This window comes from Nansenia antarctica, assembly GCF_963989245.1.
Source record: "Nansenia antarctica genome assembly, chromosome: 1".
Lineage (NCBI taxonomy): Eukaryota > Metazoa > Chordata > Actinopteri > Argentiniformes > Microstomatidae > Nansenia > Nansenia antarctica.
The window spans coordinates 113,610,162-113,626,791 of record NC_137674.1 but is presented as its reverse complement, the minus strand read 5'-3'; the positions used below and the strand labels follow the sequence as shown (position 1 = coordinate 113,626,791).

The following is a 16,630-nucleotide window of genomic DNA, read 5'->3' as shown; positions in this document are numbered from 1 at the left end:
AGGAGGCGGGGCCTACCTAGTACAGGTTAGGGTTAGGAGGAGGAGTACAGCCATAGAGGAGGAGGCGGGGCCTACCTAGTACAGGTTAGGGTTAGAGGAAGGAGTACAGCCATAGAGGAGGAGGCGGGGCCTACCTGCCAGCGTCTTTGGACACAGACACGGCCACGCCCAGGCCCGAGGCCGTCACTCTCCTGCAGACAGACTCCATGTCGATGACAGAGTCGATGCAGTCTGGCCCCCCCTCCACGCAGCACTGGGAGTCGGGGCAGAAGCTGCTGTTGTCCAGGCCCTTGTAGCCATGGTTACGGCCACACTTCTCCAAGGTAACGGTGGTGGCCATGCCCGACACGCCGACGTGAACAACGAGCTGTTTCACACAACACAACAAACCGTCTTTGTCACGCTTTCAGCTTTCAGCAGGGCATGAAGAGGAGGCAGATTGGAGAAGAGGAGGGAATGTGTCCTTACCTGTGGATGGTACTGTTTCCATAGCGATGGAACCAGACTCTGGACCGTCTGGTACTCCACCGGCACCTCGGACACGTGCAGGTCCACATCCGTGCCCAAGCCCAGCTTCTTCATTTCCTGTCAGGACACAAACAACAACAGCAGACACACTTTTACTACATCTACATGTTTGCCAGGCTACTCTGTACGCCAACCCTGTGTCTGAGAGAACAGTGTGTGTACGTAACTGTTTATAAAACACTCCTCAACAGACTGAAGAGTAGCACCACACATACAGGAAGTGGTTCACATTTCTGTACTTCCAGTTAAACTTCCCAGCATGCAACAGGTCCTCTTGTTCAGGACGAATGTCTTATCGGTCTTGTCGAAAGCTAACGTTACCACTGGACCTGGATCAGCTGTCCTCATCCCAATCCTAAATTAGCAGACGCCTTTATCCAAAGCGACTTAAAACAACACAAGTAAACGAAGCATCTATCCATGAGTCACCGCAAGAAACGTTTTCTCATGTCACCCCCCCCCTCCTTCGCACCCTTCACTGGCTCCTGATAGCAGCTCGCATCAGATTCAAGACCCTGGTGCTCGCCTACCAGGCAACCAATTTTCAGCCCGTTCACTCCGCTCCTCCACCTCTGCTGGCCGACTGGCCACACCACCTCTACGCCTACACGGCAGTCACGCTGGCCGGTCACGTCTCTTCACCTCACTGGCTCCCCGGCTGTCAGAACTGCAGAGTCACTATCCATCTTCCATCGGAGACTGAAGACCTCCATCTCTTCAGGTTACAACTTAACTGCTCCTCCTGAGACACCTACTACCCCCCAGCACTGTGTCTCCTGAGACATCTACTACCCCCCCAGCACTGTGTCTCCTGAGACACCTACTATCCCCCAGCACTGTGTCTCCTGAGACATCTACTACCCCCCAGCACTGTGTCTCCTGAGACATCTACTACCCCCCAGCACTGTGTCTCCTGAGACATCTACTACCCCCCTGTACTGTGTCTCCTGAGACATCTACTACCCCCCAGCACTGTGTCTCCTGAGACATCTACTACCCCCCAGCACTGTGTCTCCTGAGACATCTACTACCCCCCAGCACTGTGTCTCCTGAGACATCTACTACCCCCCAGCACTGTGTCTCCTGAGACATCTACTACCTCCCAGCACTGTGTCTCCTGAGACATCTACTACCCCCCAGCACTGCGTCTCCTGAGACATCTACTATCCCCCAGCACTGTGTCTCCTGAGACATCTACTACCCACCAGCACTGTGTCTCCTGAGACATCTACTACCCCCCAGCACTGTGTCTCCTGAGACATCTACTACCCCCCTGTACTGTGTCTCCTGAGACTTCTACTATCCCCCTGTACTGTGTCTCCTGAGACATCTACTACCCCCCAGCACTGTGTCTCCTGAGACATCTACTATCCCCCAGCACTGTGTCTCCTGAGACATCTACTATGCCTCCTAAGACTCCACTGCCCCCTTGTACTGTCTCTCCAGTGTCTATGATAAAAATATAATTACAAATTAAATTACGACGACTGCCAGTGGCCCCGGGCCTGAGCTAGATTACGCCTCCTGCTAGAACTGGTGAATTGATGATTCACTTCCTTAGTCAAACGTATAGATTGTTGTCAGTTCAATCCATCTAAAAATCTACTTTTTAAATTGAAAGTTGGCGAAAAAATAAAGAAAAGACAGGTCAACCACCCAAATACATTGGGGAGAGACAGAGGGGAGAGACAGAGGAGAGAGACAGAGAGAGAGACAGAGGGAGAGACAGAGGGAGAGACAGAAGAGAGACAGAGAGAGAGAGACAGAGGGGAGAGACAGAGAGACAGAGGAGAGACAGAGGGGAGAGACAGAGAGAGAGACAGAGGGGAGAGACAGAGGGAGAGACAGAGGGAGAGACAGAGGGGAGAGACAGAGGGGAGAGACAGAGGGGAGAGACAGAGGGAGAGACAGAGAGGAGAGACAGAGAGAGAGACAGAGAGACAGAGGGAGAGACAGAGGGGAGAGACAGAGGGGAGAGACAGAGGGGAGAGACAGAGAGGAGAGACAGAGGGGAGAGACAGAGGGGAGAGACAGAGGGGAGAGACAGAGAGGAGAGACAGAGGAGAGAGACAGAGAGAGAGACAGAGAGAGAGACAGAGAGGAGAGACAGAGGGGAGAGACAGAGGGGAGAGACAGAGGAGAGAGACAGAGGGGAGAGACAGAGGGGAGAGACAGAGAGAGAGACAGAGAGAGAGACAGAGGGAGAGACAGAGGGGAGAGACAGAGGGGAGAGACAGAGGGGAGAGACAGAGAGAGAGACAGAGGGAGAGACAGAGGGGAGAGACAGAGGGGAGAGACAGAGGGGAGAGAGACAGAGGGAGAGACAGAGGGAGAGACAGAGGAGAGAGACAGAGGGGAGAGACAGAGGAGAGAGACAGAGAGAGAGACAGAGGGGAGAGACAGAGAGGAGAGACAGAGAGAGAGACAGAGGGGAGAGACAGAGGGGAGAGACAGAGAGGAGAGACAGAGAGGAGAGACAGAGAGAGAGACAGAGGGGAGAGACAGAGGGGAGAGACAGAGGGGAGAGACAGAGGGGAGAGACAGAGGGAGAGACAGAGAGAGACAGAGGAGAGAGACAGAGAGAGACAGAGGGGAGAGACAGAGGGGAGAGACAGAGGGGAGAGACAGAGGGGAGAGACAGAGGAGAGAGACAGAGGGGAGAGACAGAGGGGAGAGACAGAGAGAGACAGAGGAGAGAGACAGAGAGAGACAGAGGGGAGAGACAGAGGAGAGAGACAGAGGGGAGAGACAGAGGGGAGAGACAGAGGGGAGAGACAGAGGAGAGAGACAGAGGGAGAGACAGAGGGGAGAGACAGAGGGGAGAGACAGAGGGAGAGACAGAGGGGAGAGACAGAGGGAGAGACAGAGGGGAGAGACAGAGGGAGAGACAGAGAGGAGAGACAGAGGGAGAGACAGAGGGAGAGACAGAGGGGAGAGACAGAGGGGAGAGACAGAGGGAGAGACAGAGGGGAGAGACAGAGGGGAGAGACAGAGGGGAGAGACAGAGGGGAGAGACAGAGGGGAGAGACAGAGGGGAGAGACAGAGGGGAGAGACAGAGGGGAGAGACAGAGGGAGAGACGGAGGGGAGAGACAGAGGAGAGAGACAGAGGGGAGAGACAGAGGGGAGAGACAGAGGGGAGAGACAGAGGGGAGAGACAGAGGGGAGAGACAGAGGGAGAGACGGAGGGGAGAGACAGAGGGGAGAGACAGAGGGGAGAGACAGAGGGAGAGACAGAGGGGAGAGACAGAGGGGAGAGACAGAGGGAGAGACAGAGGGGAGAGACAGAGACAGAGACAGAGAGAGAGACAGAGGGGAGAGACAGAGGAGAGAGACAGAGGGGAGAGACAGAGGGGAGAGACAGAGGGAGAGACAGAGAGAGAGACAGAGGGAGAGACGGAGGGGAGAGACAGAGAGAGAGACAGAGAGAGAGACAGAGGGAGAGACGGAGGGGAGAGACAGAGAGAGAGACAGAGGGAGAGACAGAGAGAGAGACAGAGGGAGAGACAGAGAGGAGAGACAGAGAGGAGAGACAGAGGGAGAGACAGAGGGGAGAGACAGAGGGGAGAGACAGAGGGGAGAGACAGAGGGAGAGACAGAGGGGAGAGACAGAGGAGAGAGACAGAGGAGAGAGACAGAGGGGAGAGACAGAGAGGAGAGACAGAGGGGAGAGACAGAGGAGAGAGACAGAGGAGAGAGACAGAGGGGAGAGACAGAAGGGAGAGACAGAGAGAGAGACAGAGGGAGAGACGGAGGGGAGAGACAGAGAGAGAGACAGAGGGAGAGACGGAGGGGAGAGACAGAGAGAGAGACAGAGGGAGAGACAGAGGGAGAGACAGAGGGGAGAGACAGAGGGGAGAGACAGAGGGAGAGACAGAGGGGAGAGACAGAGGGAGAGACAGAGAGAGAGACAGAGGGAGAGACAGAGGGGAGAGACAGAGGAGAGAGACAGAGGGAGAGACAGAGGGGAGAGACAGAGGGGAGAGACAGAGGGAGAGACAGAGGGGAGAGACAGAGGAGAGAGACAGAGAGGAGAGACAGAGGGGAGAGACAGAGGGAGAGACGGAGGGGAGAGACAGAGAGGAGAGACAGAGGGGAGAGACAGAGAGGAGAGACAGAGGAGAGAGACAGAGAGAGAGACAGAGAGAGAGACAGAGGGGAGAGACAGAGGAGAGAGACAGAGGGAGAGACGGAGGGGAGAGACAGAGAGGAGAGACAGAGGGAGAGACAGAGGGGAGAGACAGAGGGGAGAGACAGAGAGAGAGACAGAGGGAGAGACAGAGGGGAGAGACAGAGGGGAGAGACAGAGGGGAGAGACAGAGGGGAGAGACAGAGGAGAGAGACAGAGAGAGAGACAGAGGGGAGAGACAGAGGGAGAGACAGAGGGAGAGACAGAGGAGAGAGACAGAGAGGAGAGACAGAGGAGAGAGACAGAGAGGAGAGACAGAGGAGAGAGACAGAGAGAGAGACAGAGAGAGACAGAGGGGAGAGACAGAGGGGAGAGACAGAGAGAGAGACAGAGGGAGAGACAGAGGGGAGAGACAGAGGGGAGAGACAGAGGGGAGAGACAGAGGGGAGAGACAGAGGGGAGAGACAGAGGAGAGAGACAGAGGGGAGAGACAGAGAGAGAGACAGAGGGAGAGACAGAGGGGAGAGACAGAGGGGAGAGACAGAGGGGAGAGACAGAGGGGAGAGACAGAGGGGAGAGACAGAGGGGAGAGACAGAGGGGAGAGACAGAGGGAGAGACAGAGGGGAGAGACAGAGGGGAGAGACAGAGGAGAGAGACAGAGAGGAGAGACAGAGGGGAGAGACAGAGAGAGAGACAGAGGGAGAGACGGAGGGGAGAGACAGAGGGAGAGACAGAGGGAGAGACAGAGGGAGAGACAGAGGGGAGAGACAGAGAGGAGAGACAGAGGGAGAGACAGAGAGAGAGACAGAGGAGAGAGACAGAGAGGAGAGACAGAGGGGAGAGACAGAGAGGAGAGACAGAGGGAGAGACAGAGGGAGAGACAGAGGGAGAGACAGAGGGGAGAGACAGAGAGAGAGACAGAGGAGAGAGACAGAGGGAGAGACAGAGAGGAGAGACAGAGGGAGAGACAGAGGAGAGAGACAGAGAGGAGAGACAGAGGGAGAGACAGAGAGAGAGACAGAGGGGAGAGACAGAGAGAGAGACAGAGGGAGAGACAGAGGGAGAGACAGAGGGAGAGACGGAGGGGAGAGACAGAGAGAGAGACAGAGGGGAGAGACAGAGGGGAGAGACAGAGAGAGAGACAGAGGGAGAGACAGAGGGGAGAGACAGAGGGAGAGACGGAGGGGAGAGACAGAGAGAGAGACAGAGGGAGAGACAGAGGGAGAGACAGAGGGGAGAGACAGAGGGGAGAGACAGAGGGAGAGACAGAGGGGAGAGACAGAGGGGAGAGACAGAGGGAGAGACAGAGGGGAGAGACAGAGGGAGAGACAGAGAGAGAGACAGAGGGGAGAGACAGAGAGAGAGACAGAGGGAGAGACAGAGAGGAGAGACAGAGAGGAGAGACAGAGAGAGACAGAGGGAGAGACAGAGAGGAGAGACAGAGGGAGAGACAGAGGGGAGAGACAGAGGGAGAGACGGAGGGGAGAGACAGAGGGGAGAGACAGAGGGGAGAGACAGAGGGGAGAGACAGAGAGGAGAGACAGAGAGGAGAGACAGAGAGAGACAGAGGGAGAGACAGAGAGGAGAGACAGAGGGAGAGACAGAGGGGAGAGACAGAGGGAGAGACGGAGGGGAGAGACAGAGGGGAGAGACAGAGGGGAGAGACAGAGAGAGAGACAGAGGGAGAGACAGAGGGAGAGACAGAGAGGAGAGACAGAGAGAGAGACAGAGGGGAGAGACAGAGAGAGAGACAGAGGGGAGAGACAGAGAGGAGAGACAGAGAGAGAGACAGAGAGAGAGACAGAGGGAGAGACAGAGGGGAGAGACAGAGAGGAGAGACAGAGAGAGAGACAGAGGGGAGAGACAGAGGGGAGAGACAGAGAGAGAGACAGAGAGGAGAGACAGAGACAGAGGGGAGAGACAGAGAGGAGAGACAGAGGGAGAGACAGCGAGGAGAGACAGAGAGGAGAGACAGAGGGAGAGACAGAGGAGAGAGACAGAGGGGAGAGACAGAGGGGAGAGACAGAGAGGAGAGACAGAGAGAGAGACAGAGGGGAGAGACAGAGGGGAGAGACAGAGGGAGAGACAGAGGGGAGAGACAGAGAGGAGAGACAGAGAGAGAGACAGAGAGAGAGACAGAGGGAGAGACAGAGGGGAGAGACAGAGGGAGAGACAGAGGTCAGAGACAGAGAGGAGAGACAGAGGGAGAGACAGAGGGGAGAGACAGAGGGGAGAGACAGAGGGGAGAGACAGAGGGAGAGACAGAGGGAGAGAGGAGGAGACAGAGGGGAGAGACAGAGGGAGAGACAGAGGGGAGAGACAGAGGGAGAGACAGAGAGACAGACAGAGAGAGAGACAGAGGGAGAGACAGAGGGGAGAGACAGAGGGAGAGACGGAGGGGAGAGACAGAGAGAGAGACAGAGAGAGAGACAGAGGGAGAGACAGAGGGAGAGACAGAGGGAGAGACAGAGGGAGAGACAGAGAGGAGAGACAGAGAGGAGAGACAGAGAGAGAGACAGAGGGGAGAGACAGAGAGGAGAGACAGAGGGGAGAGACAGAGGGAGAGACAGAGGGAGAGACAGAGAGGAGAGACAGAGAGGAGAGACAGAGAGAGAGACAGAGGGAGAGACAGAGGGAGAGACAGAGGGGAGAGACAGAGGGAGAGACAGAGGGGAGAGACAGAGGGGAGAGACAGAGGGAGAGACGGAGGGAGAGACAGAGAGAGAGACAGAGGGAGAGACAGAGGGAGAGACAGAGGGAGAGACAGAGGGAGAGACAGAGAGAGAGACAGAGAGAGAGAGACAGAGGGGAGAGACAGAGGGGAGAGACAGAGGGAGAGACAGAGGGAGAGACAGAGGGGAGAGACAGAGAGAGAGACAGGGAGAGACAGAGAGAGAGACAGAGGGGAGAGACAGAGAGAGAGACAGGGAGAGACAGAGGGAGAGACAGAGGGAGAGACAGAGGGGAGAGACAGAGGGGAGAGACAGAGAGAGAGACAGAGGGAGAGACAGAGGGAAACCATGGAGACATCTGGATTCTGGAAGAGACACAAATCTGGTGCTGATTAGGTGTGACTACACAGCCGGTCCCCTACACAAGACAACTGCCCCCCCCCCAGCCTCCTGACCCCCCCCCCCCCCCCCCCCAGCCTCCTGACCCCCCAGCCCCCTGGTCATTAATATTGAGGAGAGGCTTGTTTGACCACATCCCTGACCCTGCCACAAAGACGCCTTTTGTTTGCTTTTAATATCCTTATCAAGTCTGTCTAGACACCATGACAACCATTGTCCCCTCAGCCAATATGCCAATACCACTCCAGACCCACTCAGCCCAGCTATGTGTAGCCCAGCTGAAGGCCCTGTGACTAACACTGAGCTAAGAGCTGTTCTGCTGAGGGAGGTGTAGCCCAGTGGTGCTAAACTACATTAGTTTTCTACCAAACAAGCATTTCAACAAGGTAAATAAATTGTTGGGAAATCAGCTCATGCGTATAAAGAGCTCTCTGTTCTCCAGGCGTGTTATATAGACTCCAGTGGATTGCTACACTTACCTAAATGTCATCTGGCAAGGAAACGTGTCCAACTAACTAAGCATACTCAATTTGTATTTCTGTTTAGCTTCAGAACAAACAATCATAAAGACACGCCAACACCTCCATGAGGACAAAACAGCAGGAAATGGAAAGATATTCCTAGCGGAGAACAACAGTTTGTATATTGTTAAACACTGAAGAACAACCCAGCCAGATGATGATGTATAGGAACATTGTGCGTGCTTCAATAGAACCTATCATAGAGACTCAGGGCCAAAGTGCATTTGTGAAATATATGTGAATAACATTTTCTCCTGTGTTGCTTATATGTTCTGAGCATTTATTTTAAGTCCTAAAACAAACTGTATGAGTAAAGCCAATGGTGAAGGCTTAGGTTTGTGGCCTACGAATTCTGTGAGTCCTCCTGTGTCTTAATTCTTCTAGCATGTTTGTAGCAGACAAACAGTCTGTCCAAGGGCTTGCAGATATCTCATTACCTTCACTCTGAAACAGATTACAGTCTTTACAGATGTTCCGTACAGTAATGCATTAGTTAGTTAGACCAGTAATGCATTAGTTAGTTAGTTAGACCAGTAATGCATTAGTTAGTTAGACTAGTAATGCATTAGTTAGTTAAACTAGTAATGCATTAGATAGTTAAACTAGTAATGCATTAGTTAGTTAAACTAGTAATGCATTAGATAGTTAGACAGTTGTCAGATATCTTAATAACACAGGGTTAGTCTTAATAACACGGGGTTAGGAGTCTTAATACCACAGGGTCAGGAGTCCAGTCCATACCTGTACTGCTACCCAGCTGGCGTTGATAGTGTGTTCCCCAAATGGCCCAAACCCTGAAAAACAACATGGCAGCATTTTCAAAAGTTTTGCAGAGGAGGTTTGACTTTGAGGAAGGCTTCATGCGTTGTTTGGAAGTTGTATATGTAAATACGTCCCTATAACACCACCCAAACATCTATAACACCACCCAAACATCTATAACACCACCCAAACATCTATAACACCACCCAAACATCTATAACACCACCCAAACATCTATAACACCACCCAAACATCTATAACACCACCCAAACATCTATAACACCACCCAAACATCTATAACACCACCCAAACTGGACCACTCAAAATATGCAAAACACCCCCCAAGATTATTATTTGGATATGTTCTATCAAACAGGAAGAAAATGAAAGAAAAGGAAGAGTGATTAGCAGCCTAAGTGTGATCAGGTTTATTTGTGTGGGATTAATGGCCCACCCCGCCCCCTGGGGACCAGGGGGGTCTGTGTGTCTGAGGGGGTGAAAGGGGGGAGAGCAGGGGGAGAGAGTAGGGGAGAGAGTAGGGGAGAGGAGGGGGAGAGCAGGGGGAGAGCAGGGGGAGAGGAGGGGAGAGGAGGGGGAGAGGAGGGGGAGAGGAGGGGAGAGCAGGGGAGAGCAGGGGGAGAGGAGGGGGAGAGGAGGGGAGAGGAGGGGGAGAGCAGGGGGAGAGGAGGGGGAGAGGAGGGGAGAGCAGGGGGAGAGGAGGGGGAGAGCAGGGGGAGAGGAGGGGAGAGCAGGGCGAGAGGAGGGGGAGAGCAGGGGGAGAGGAGGGGGAGAGGAGGGGGAGAGGAGGGGAGAGCAGGGGGAGAGGAGGGGGAGAGGAGGGGAGAGCAGGGGGAGAGGAGGGGGAGAGGAGGGGAGAGCAGGGGGAGAGCAGGGGGAGAGCAGGGGGAGAGGAGGGGGAGAGCAGGGGAGAGCAGGGGGAGAGCAGGGGGAGAGGAGGGGAGAGCAGGGGGAGAGTAGGAGGAGAGCAGGGGGAGAGGAGGGGGAGAGCAGGGGGAGAGGAGGGGGAGAGCAGGGGGAGAGCAGGGGGAGAGGAGGGGGAGAGCAGGGGGAGAGCAGGGGGAGAGGAGGGGGAGAGCAGGGGGAGAGGAGGGGGAGAGCAGGGGGAGAGGAGGAGGAGAGGAGGGGGGAGAGGAGGGGGAGAGCAGGGGAGAGCAGGGGGAGAGGAGGGGGAGAGGAGGGGGAGAGGAGGGGAGAGGAGGGGGAGAGCAGGGGGAGAGGAGGGGGAGAGGAGGGGGAGAGGAGGGGAGAGCAGGGGGAGAGGAGGGGGAGAGCAGGGGGAGAGGAGGGGGAGAGCAGGGGGAGAGCAGGGGGAGAGGAGGGGGAGAGGAGGGGGAGAGGAGGGGGGAGAGGAGGGGGGAGAGCAGGGGGAGAGCAGGGGGAGAGGAGGGGGGAGAGGAGGGGGAGAGCAGGGGGAGAGGAGGGGGAGAGCAGGGGGAGAGGAGGGGGGAGAGGAGGGGTCGGCAGCTGCCTGCCAGCTCTCTTTTGTGAGCCTCGCTGTTCCCAGGCGATCTCCAGGTCTTTTCTCCTCCTCACCCCAGACAGACTTCAACAGGCCTTTGTGTCTGGGGGAGACCAGAGGAACAAGAACGCCTCTCCTCTTTATGAAGTTTCAAAAACTCAAGTTTAATGACTCTGCTAAAACAAAACAGTGAAGTTTGAACTTTGTCGTTATGACTTTAGGTCTTTTTATCTTTTCGAAAGGACAAATGAAGACATCAATGAGTCTGTCTGTGTAGCAATGGAACCTACAGGAGCGTAGAAACATTAACAACAGCAGATCTGAACACTTCAGTCTAGTGTTGATGTCCCCCTGGGCAGAGGCCTGCCATGCAATAACACTATGCACACTATACATGGGATCAGTTATTTGGTACACTATAGAAACATATTATCCCCATATTGCACATATTTCCCTAACGAATGAATGAATGAATGGTCTTTATTGTCATTAATACAGTACAGGTACCATACAACGACATTTGGGAGGAGGGGCTCCCCTGGTGCTAGGAAAAAAAAACTAAAAACAAGAAGGGAAAAGAGCTGGTTTACATAAATAAAGGCTATATACACTATACTATACTACTATACTATACTATACTATACATATAAAACACTGTGCTGTACTCTATGCTATGCTATAAATATCCTAACATTTCCTATTCTCTGAACCTTATGTACCCGAGGGTTGTCATATTGCACATAGTATTATTGCACATTCATTTAAAGTGTCGCAGTTTGCAGGTTTGAAATGCACGAACAATGCAAGGCAATGCACGGAAGTAAGCGAGAAACTACTTGAAAACTTTCAAATAACAACTTGTAACGTGACAGCAGACAGTCATCTTCATCTCCTCGGCAGATTTATTTACAGAACTTTTCTAAATCTCTATAATAATATTATAATAATAAATCTCTGCTCAGGCTTTGTTGATGTTGACCCAGACAAACTAAACTAACCCAGTTAGAATAGAAACCTCACAGACCTGTAACCACCACACTCCGCCTGCTGTTGTCCATCTTCCTCTGGCCCAGGATGACTCTGATATGTAATATGTAATATGTGAAGGATGTTATTATATTATTATATTATTATGGATCTGTGTTTCTGTCCCTCTCGTCTCACAGCTGATCAGCCAAGCTGCCTTTTCCTGTCGCTCCGCGTCTACCGAACTACGTTATACAGAGAGGAAACTGGACAGCGATTGGCCAGAGCTAGTTCTATAAGAGAGGGAACTGGACAGCGATTGGCCAGAACTACCTTCTATAAGAGAGGGAACTGGACAGCGATTGGCCAGAACTACCTTCTATAAGAGAGGGAACTGGACAGCGATTGGCCAGGCTTGGCAACGTCATACATAACACGACCTCTCATTGGTGGAAATCATACAAGCACGTTCGGTTGAAGCCAGTTAGCATTTTGAAGAAGCAACTTAGCGCTGTCTGCTACAACTGTTAACACAGAATATCAACGGACAGACTGTTATAATATATTCAGCTAGAATGGTACGTATGTATCTATATATGTATGTATATCCCTTCATTGCAGTTGGGATATGAAACGTTAATAATTATATTGTGAATAGAATTGTAGAATTGTGGAATTGTTAGCAGAAAGTGACATGAAGTATTAGCTTAGCTTAGCTTCTGGCTAGCTGGTCATCTGTTGAGCTTTGAGGAATCAACATTGATTCTTTCTCTCCCATGATGCAATCAGACACACGTGTTTCGCTTTTTAATTCAATGTGATATCATAAGCCTTCTAGGTGCTAGTTAGCCGGGTGCTAGTTAGCCTGGTGCGTGTCTATAGGCTTACAATGAAGCAGCTAACTAGCAGCTATGCTATGTGTGTTACTGCTAGCTGTATGTCTGTCTGTCTGCCTGTCTGTCTGTCTGTCTGTCTGTTTGTTACTGCTAGCTGTCTGTCTGTCTGTCTGTCTGTCTTCATGTGTGTTACTGCTGGCTGTCTGTCTGTCTGTCTGTCTGTCTGTCTTCATGTGTGTTACTGCTGTCTGTCTGTCTGTCTGTCTGTCTCCATGTGTGTTACTGCTAGCTGTCTGTCTGTCTGTCTGTCTTCATGTGTGTTACTGCTGTCTGTCTGTCTGTCTCCATGTGTGTTACTGCTGGCTGTCTGTCTGTCTGTCTGTCTCCATGTGTGTTACTGCTGGCTGTCTGTCTGTCTGTCTGTCTCCATGTGTGTTACTGCTAGCTGTCTGTCTGTCTGTCTGTCTCCATGTGTGTTACTGCTGGCTGTCTGTCTGTCTGTCTGTCTTCATGTGTGTTACTGCTAGCTGTCTGTCTGTCTGTCTTCATGTGTGTTACTGCTAGCTGTCTGTCTGTCTCCATGTGTGTTACTTCTGTCTGTCTGTCTACATGTGTGTTACTGCTGTCTGTCTGTCTGTCTGTCTCCATGTGTGTTACTGCTGTCTGTCTGTCTGTCTTCATGTGTGTTACTGCTGGCTGTCTGTCATACTGCTAGCTGTCTGTGGGCTAACTCCTCTTGTATCTTGTCTCTTACATTAACAGTTACCCCTGTCTTTACTGAAGACCGCCCAGAACCACCCTATGGTAAGAGGACTGTTGTTGTAATATAGATGTTTATATAGGATGGACAAGTGTATAACACGACTGGCAATCATTCCTGAAGTCATAATCATATTTCATCATAATTGCAAATGTTCTGTAATAACATGAATAGTTATGGCATCGACAGTGACTGTAATTAGTCGTCATGACACTCACAAGTGAACGCTACTGTCATTGGTGTTTTACAATAATTGTCATTAGATTACTCTTAAAAAAACACACGTTCTATCAGATGATCTGAGGAACACTGTCTGGACAAGGGAACTCTCTGTCCAAGACTGTGGTTTGGATGAGGGGAAAGTATGCGCTTGGCTTAGCTGACACCCTGAATAAACCACCGTGTGTTGTGCTGAAAGTGCACAACACAATAAACACAACAGACACGTGGGTTATTGGCTGTTATTGAAGCAGGTTTTTATTCAGTGATGGAGTGTGGCAGCGTTTTTTTTTCTGTTTTTGTATGCATTTGTGTGCAACCCGAGATGGAAACAGTCCAGTTGCATTTGCAGATGTCCCTGAATAGTGAATATACTCTCTAGGGAGAGGCCTTTCAATTATCTATGCATTTGGCCCTTACACAATCCCAAACTCTGCTCTGAGATAATATTCTTCTGACTCTCCAATCTGCAGAGCTTCTTGGAATGCCAGCATCCTCAGCTCTGTACTGTGGGATATTTGCTGTGCAATTTTCTCCAGGGCGTGTTCAGGGCTAGGTTACAGTTCACTTTAGTGTTTCTATATCAGATTGACTGTGATGCATGTGAGTCCACACAGCTCTGACCTTTAATCTCTCTCCTCTGACTCTCAGCTGGTGGAGCTGAAGAACGGAGAGACGTACAACGGCCACCTGGTCAGCTGTGACAACTGGATGAACATCAACCTGAGGGAAGTCATCTGCACCTCCAGGGTAACGCCTCACTCCCCCTGTCACTCCCCTCCACTTAGCCCAAATGAGATATGAATGATATTCTGGGCTGATGCCGTCAACACCCCCTTCACTTAGGCCAAATCAATGATGTTCTTGTCAACAATGAGAAGGATATCCATGTGTAGACACAAGGTGGCGCCATTGACAATGAAACAAATAATTTTCAAGCTCACAAAGTGCAGTTTTTTTATTATCTTGGACTGACTGAAGTTGTCTCCCCTCCCCGACCCCGTCTGCTCCCTGCCTCTGCAGGATGGAGACAAGTTCTGGAGGATGCCGGAGTGTTACATCAGAGGCAGCACCATCAAGTACCTCCGCATCCCAGACGAGATCATCGACATGGTGAAGGAGGAGGTGGTGTCCAAGGGCCGCGGCCGGGGGGGCATGCAGCAGAACAAGCAGCAGGGCAAGGGCCGCGGAGGGGGGGCCGGCAGAGGTGAGACTGGGTCTCGTGGCGGGGGGGGGGGGGGGGGTGGTGGTGTTCTGTTTAATGTGTTCAACAACATTATGGGCTGGTTTCACAGACAGGGCTTAAGCCTAGTCCTGGACTGAATCACACGTTCAATGTGAAACCTCCATTGAGGCTTTCTAGTCTAGGACCTTGTCTGTGAAACCGTCCCTACAGGTGGAAAGATGTGTCTGTGTCTGTCTGTCTGTCTGTCTGTCACCTACAGGTGGAAAGATGGAGGTTTCGCTTTTATGAAAACCTTGAAATAAATCAAAGACAGGATGACTAATATGATATTCAATAGGCATTCAGCCTGACGTTCAGAAATATGAAAGAGATGAATTTGGTTGATGGTGTTCTTGAAGCAATGTGTAATGATGTCCCTGTGTGTGTGTGTGTGTGTGTGTGTGTGTGTAGGTGTGTTTGGAGGTCGTGGTCGAGGCATGCCGGGGGTCGGCAGAGGACAACCTCAGCAGGAGAAGAAGCCTGGCGGAGGGAAGCCTCAGGGAGTCAAGCCCCAGCACTGAGGAGAGGAGAGGAGGGCACTGAGGAGAGGAGAGGAGGGCGCTGAGGAGAGGAGAGGCCAGGCAGAACCCTAACCCAGAGTAAGGATAGAACAGAGTTTTCAGTGACGAGATATTTAGTCGCCTCTTTTCCAATAGTGTGCTGTTTTTCCAGGAGAGCTGCTAGTGTTTAGAGAATGTTTGAAATCCAGTGACCTCAACAAGTGATGACCTCCTGTAACGCCAGAGAAGCAGACGAGTATGCAGGTTTGAAGACCACTACTACTACTAGTCGTTTACAGGAAGTCATCGCTTTGTTGGGTCTCTTGTTAGATTACATCCTCTTGGCTCTGGCACACTGGCACGCTCTTGGGCGCAGTAGTGGAAGAGAGGTGAGTGAAGGTCTGGGGTAGGTGGGGTAGTGGTGGTCTAGTAGTGGATAGTGAGTTGGACTTGTGATCGGAAGGTTGTGAGTTCAAATCCCACCTGAAACCTCACCACTACTAGTGTGCCCTTGAGTAAGGCACTTAGCCCTCAGTTACTCCAGGGGGAATGTCCCTGTAATTCGTAATTGTAAGTCGCTTTGGATAAAAGCGTCTGCTAAATGGCAAAATTAAATTAAATTAAAATTAAGGTCGACACACAGCGGCAGGTAGCATGGTCGCCATCACCCTCGTGTTCCATCGTGCGAGGGTGTGTGAGGTCGACCTTCACCTGTAGTTAAGTTCATCCTGAGGACTATGAGCAGCCCAGCATGTCAGTCAACGCAGGGGTTTTTAGTTTTCCCAACTTCAGGTTTTTGTTCGATTAAAGGGACGTTTTGGTCCTGAAGACACACAGCTGTGCCCCAATTAGATAACGCATTTTTAACGTGATACGTGATTGTTTTTTTGTTTTTGTTTTGTTTTGGGGGGGGGAGGGTCGATTATTTCTCAGAGCCATTTGCATTCAACTGATTCTACAGCAGAATTGTTTCATGTTTTCAGTGTGATGTCGACTACAACAGAAGCACCTACTTTATTATTGTCAAACTGATCATGTCTTTGACGTGTGTAGACGTGAGCAGATGGGACATACGATGATACATGAGCATATCTGCTTCTCTGAAAAACTTCTGTTTTCTTTCTTAGTCCTAAATGGGTTTTTTCCAAGTGTTTTTGGTTTGTGGATTTTATTTGCATTATGAAACACAGTGTTGTAATTTGTTTACGAGTGATTATGAGAATAAAGACATTTTTGTTAAAGAGGTTGTCCATGTCTGAACCAGGGGGGCGGGGCTCTCGGGCGGGGGTGTGTGGGGGGGCTTAGATCTAGGCACGCCTACTTGTTTTACATTTAGAACTGGAAAAAGAATGGGTAGAAGATTATTGTTTTGGCAGAAGATTACAAAAAGTTGAAGGATGTTTTGGAGGATAGATCTGTTGGGTTGAAAGAACGTGAGTTATAGATCGACGAGAGAGAGGAGAGAGATGGATACATGAGAGAGAGGAGGGATAGATAGATCAATAACAGTGTTTCCTCTACATGCATTTCATCGTGGCGGACCGCCACGATGGAATTTCCTCCGCCACCATTCAGATTTCTCAACCCAAAAAAAAAAAAAAAATTAGGCCGCTTTTCAGACCTTCACAGCGCT

At 51.4% G+C, this 16,630-nt stretch overlaps 2 protein-coding genes across 2 annotated transcripts in view; one reads left to right on the top strand and one right to left on the bottom strand.

Moving 5' to 3' along the window:
- The window catches only part of LOC308167845 (pyroglutamyl-peptidase 1-like), a gene marked incomplete at both ends in the record, with an annotated part of 39,973 nt that extends 28,424 nt beyond the window's left edge, over positions 1-11,549 (bottom strand). Inside the window, 4 exons of the mRNA XM_080542323.1 lie at positions 135-367; positions 469-585; positions 8,991-9,043; positions 11,516-11,549. Coding sequence (XP_080398449.1) covers positions 135-367; positions 469-585; positions 8,991-9,043; positions 11,516-11,549 — 437 coding nt within the window. The remainder of the gene's footprint in view (positions 1-134; positions 368-468; positions 586-8,990; positions 9,044-11,515) is intronic.
- Positions 11,550-11,952: 403 nt separating this feature from the next.
- Positions 11,953-16,238, top strand: lsm4 (LSM4 homolog, U6 small nuclear RNA and mRNA degradation associated). The gene is made up of 5 exons (XM_080542334.1): positions 11,953-12,035; positions 13,056-13,097; positions 13,924-14,022; positions 14,296-14,479; positions 14,909-16,238. The coding sequence occupies exons 1-5, from the start codon at positions 12,033-12,035 to the stop codon at positions 15,016-15,018; spliced, it is 438 nt and encodes a 145-aa protein (XP_080398460.1). The 5' UTR covers positions 11,953-12,032; the 3' UTR covers positions 15,019-16,238.
- Positions 16,239-16,630: the final 392 nt, after the last annotated feature.

Bases quoted from the DNA above. Each gene is read 5' to 3' on its own strand.
- lsm4 (XM_080542334.1), top strand. The intron at 13,098-13,923 runs GTAAGAGGACTG...TCTGACTCTCAG, and splicing joins CCGCCCAGAACCACCCTATG to CTGGTGGAGCTGAAGAACGG. The intron at 14,023-14,295 runs GTAACGCCTCAC...CTGCCTCTGCAG, and splicing joins AAGTCATCTGCACCTCCAGG to GATGGAGACAAGTTCTGGAG.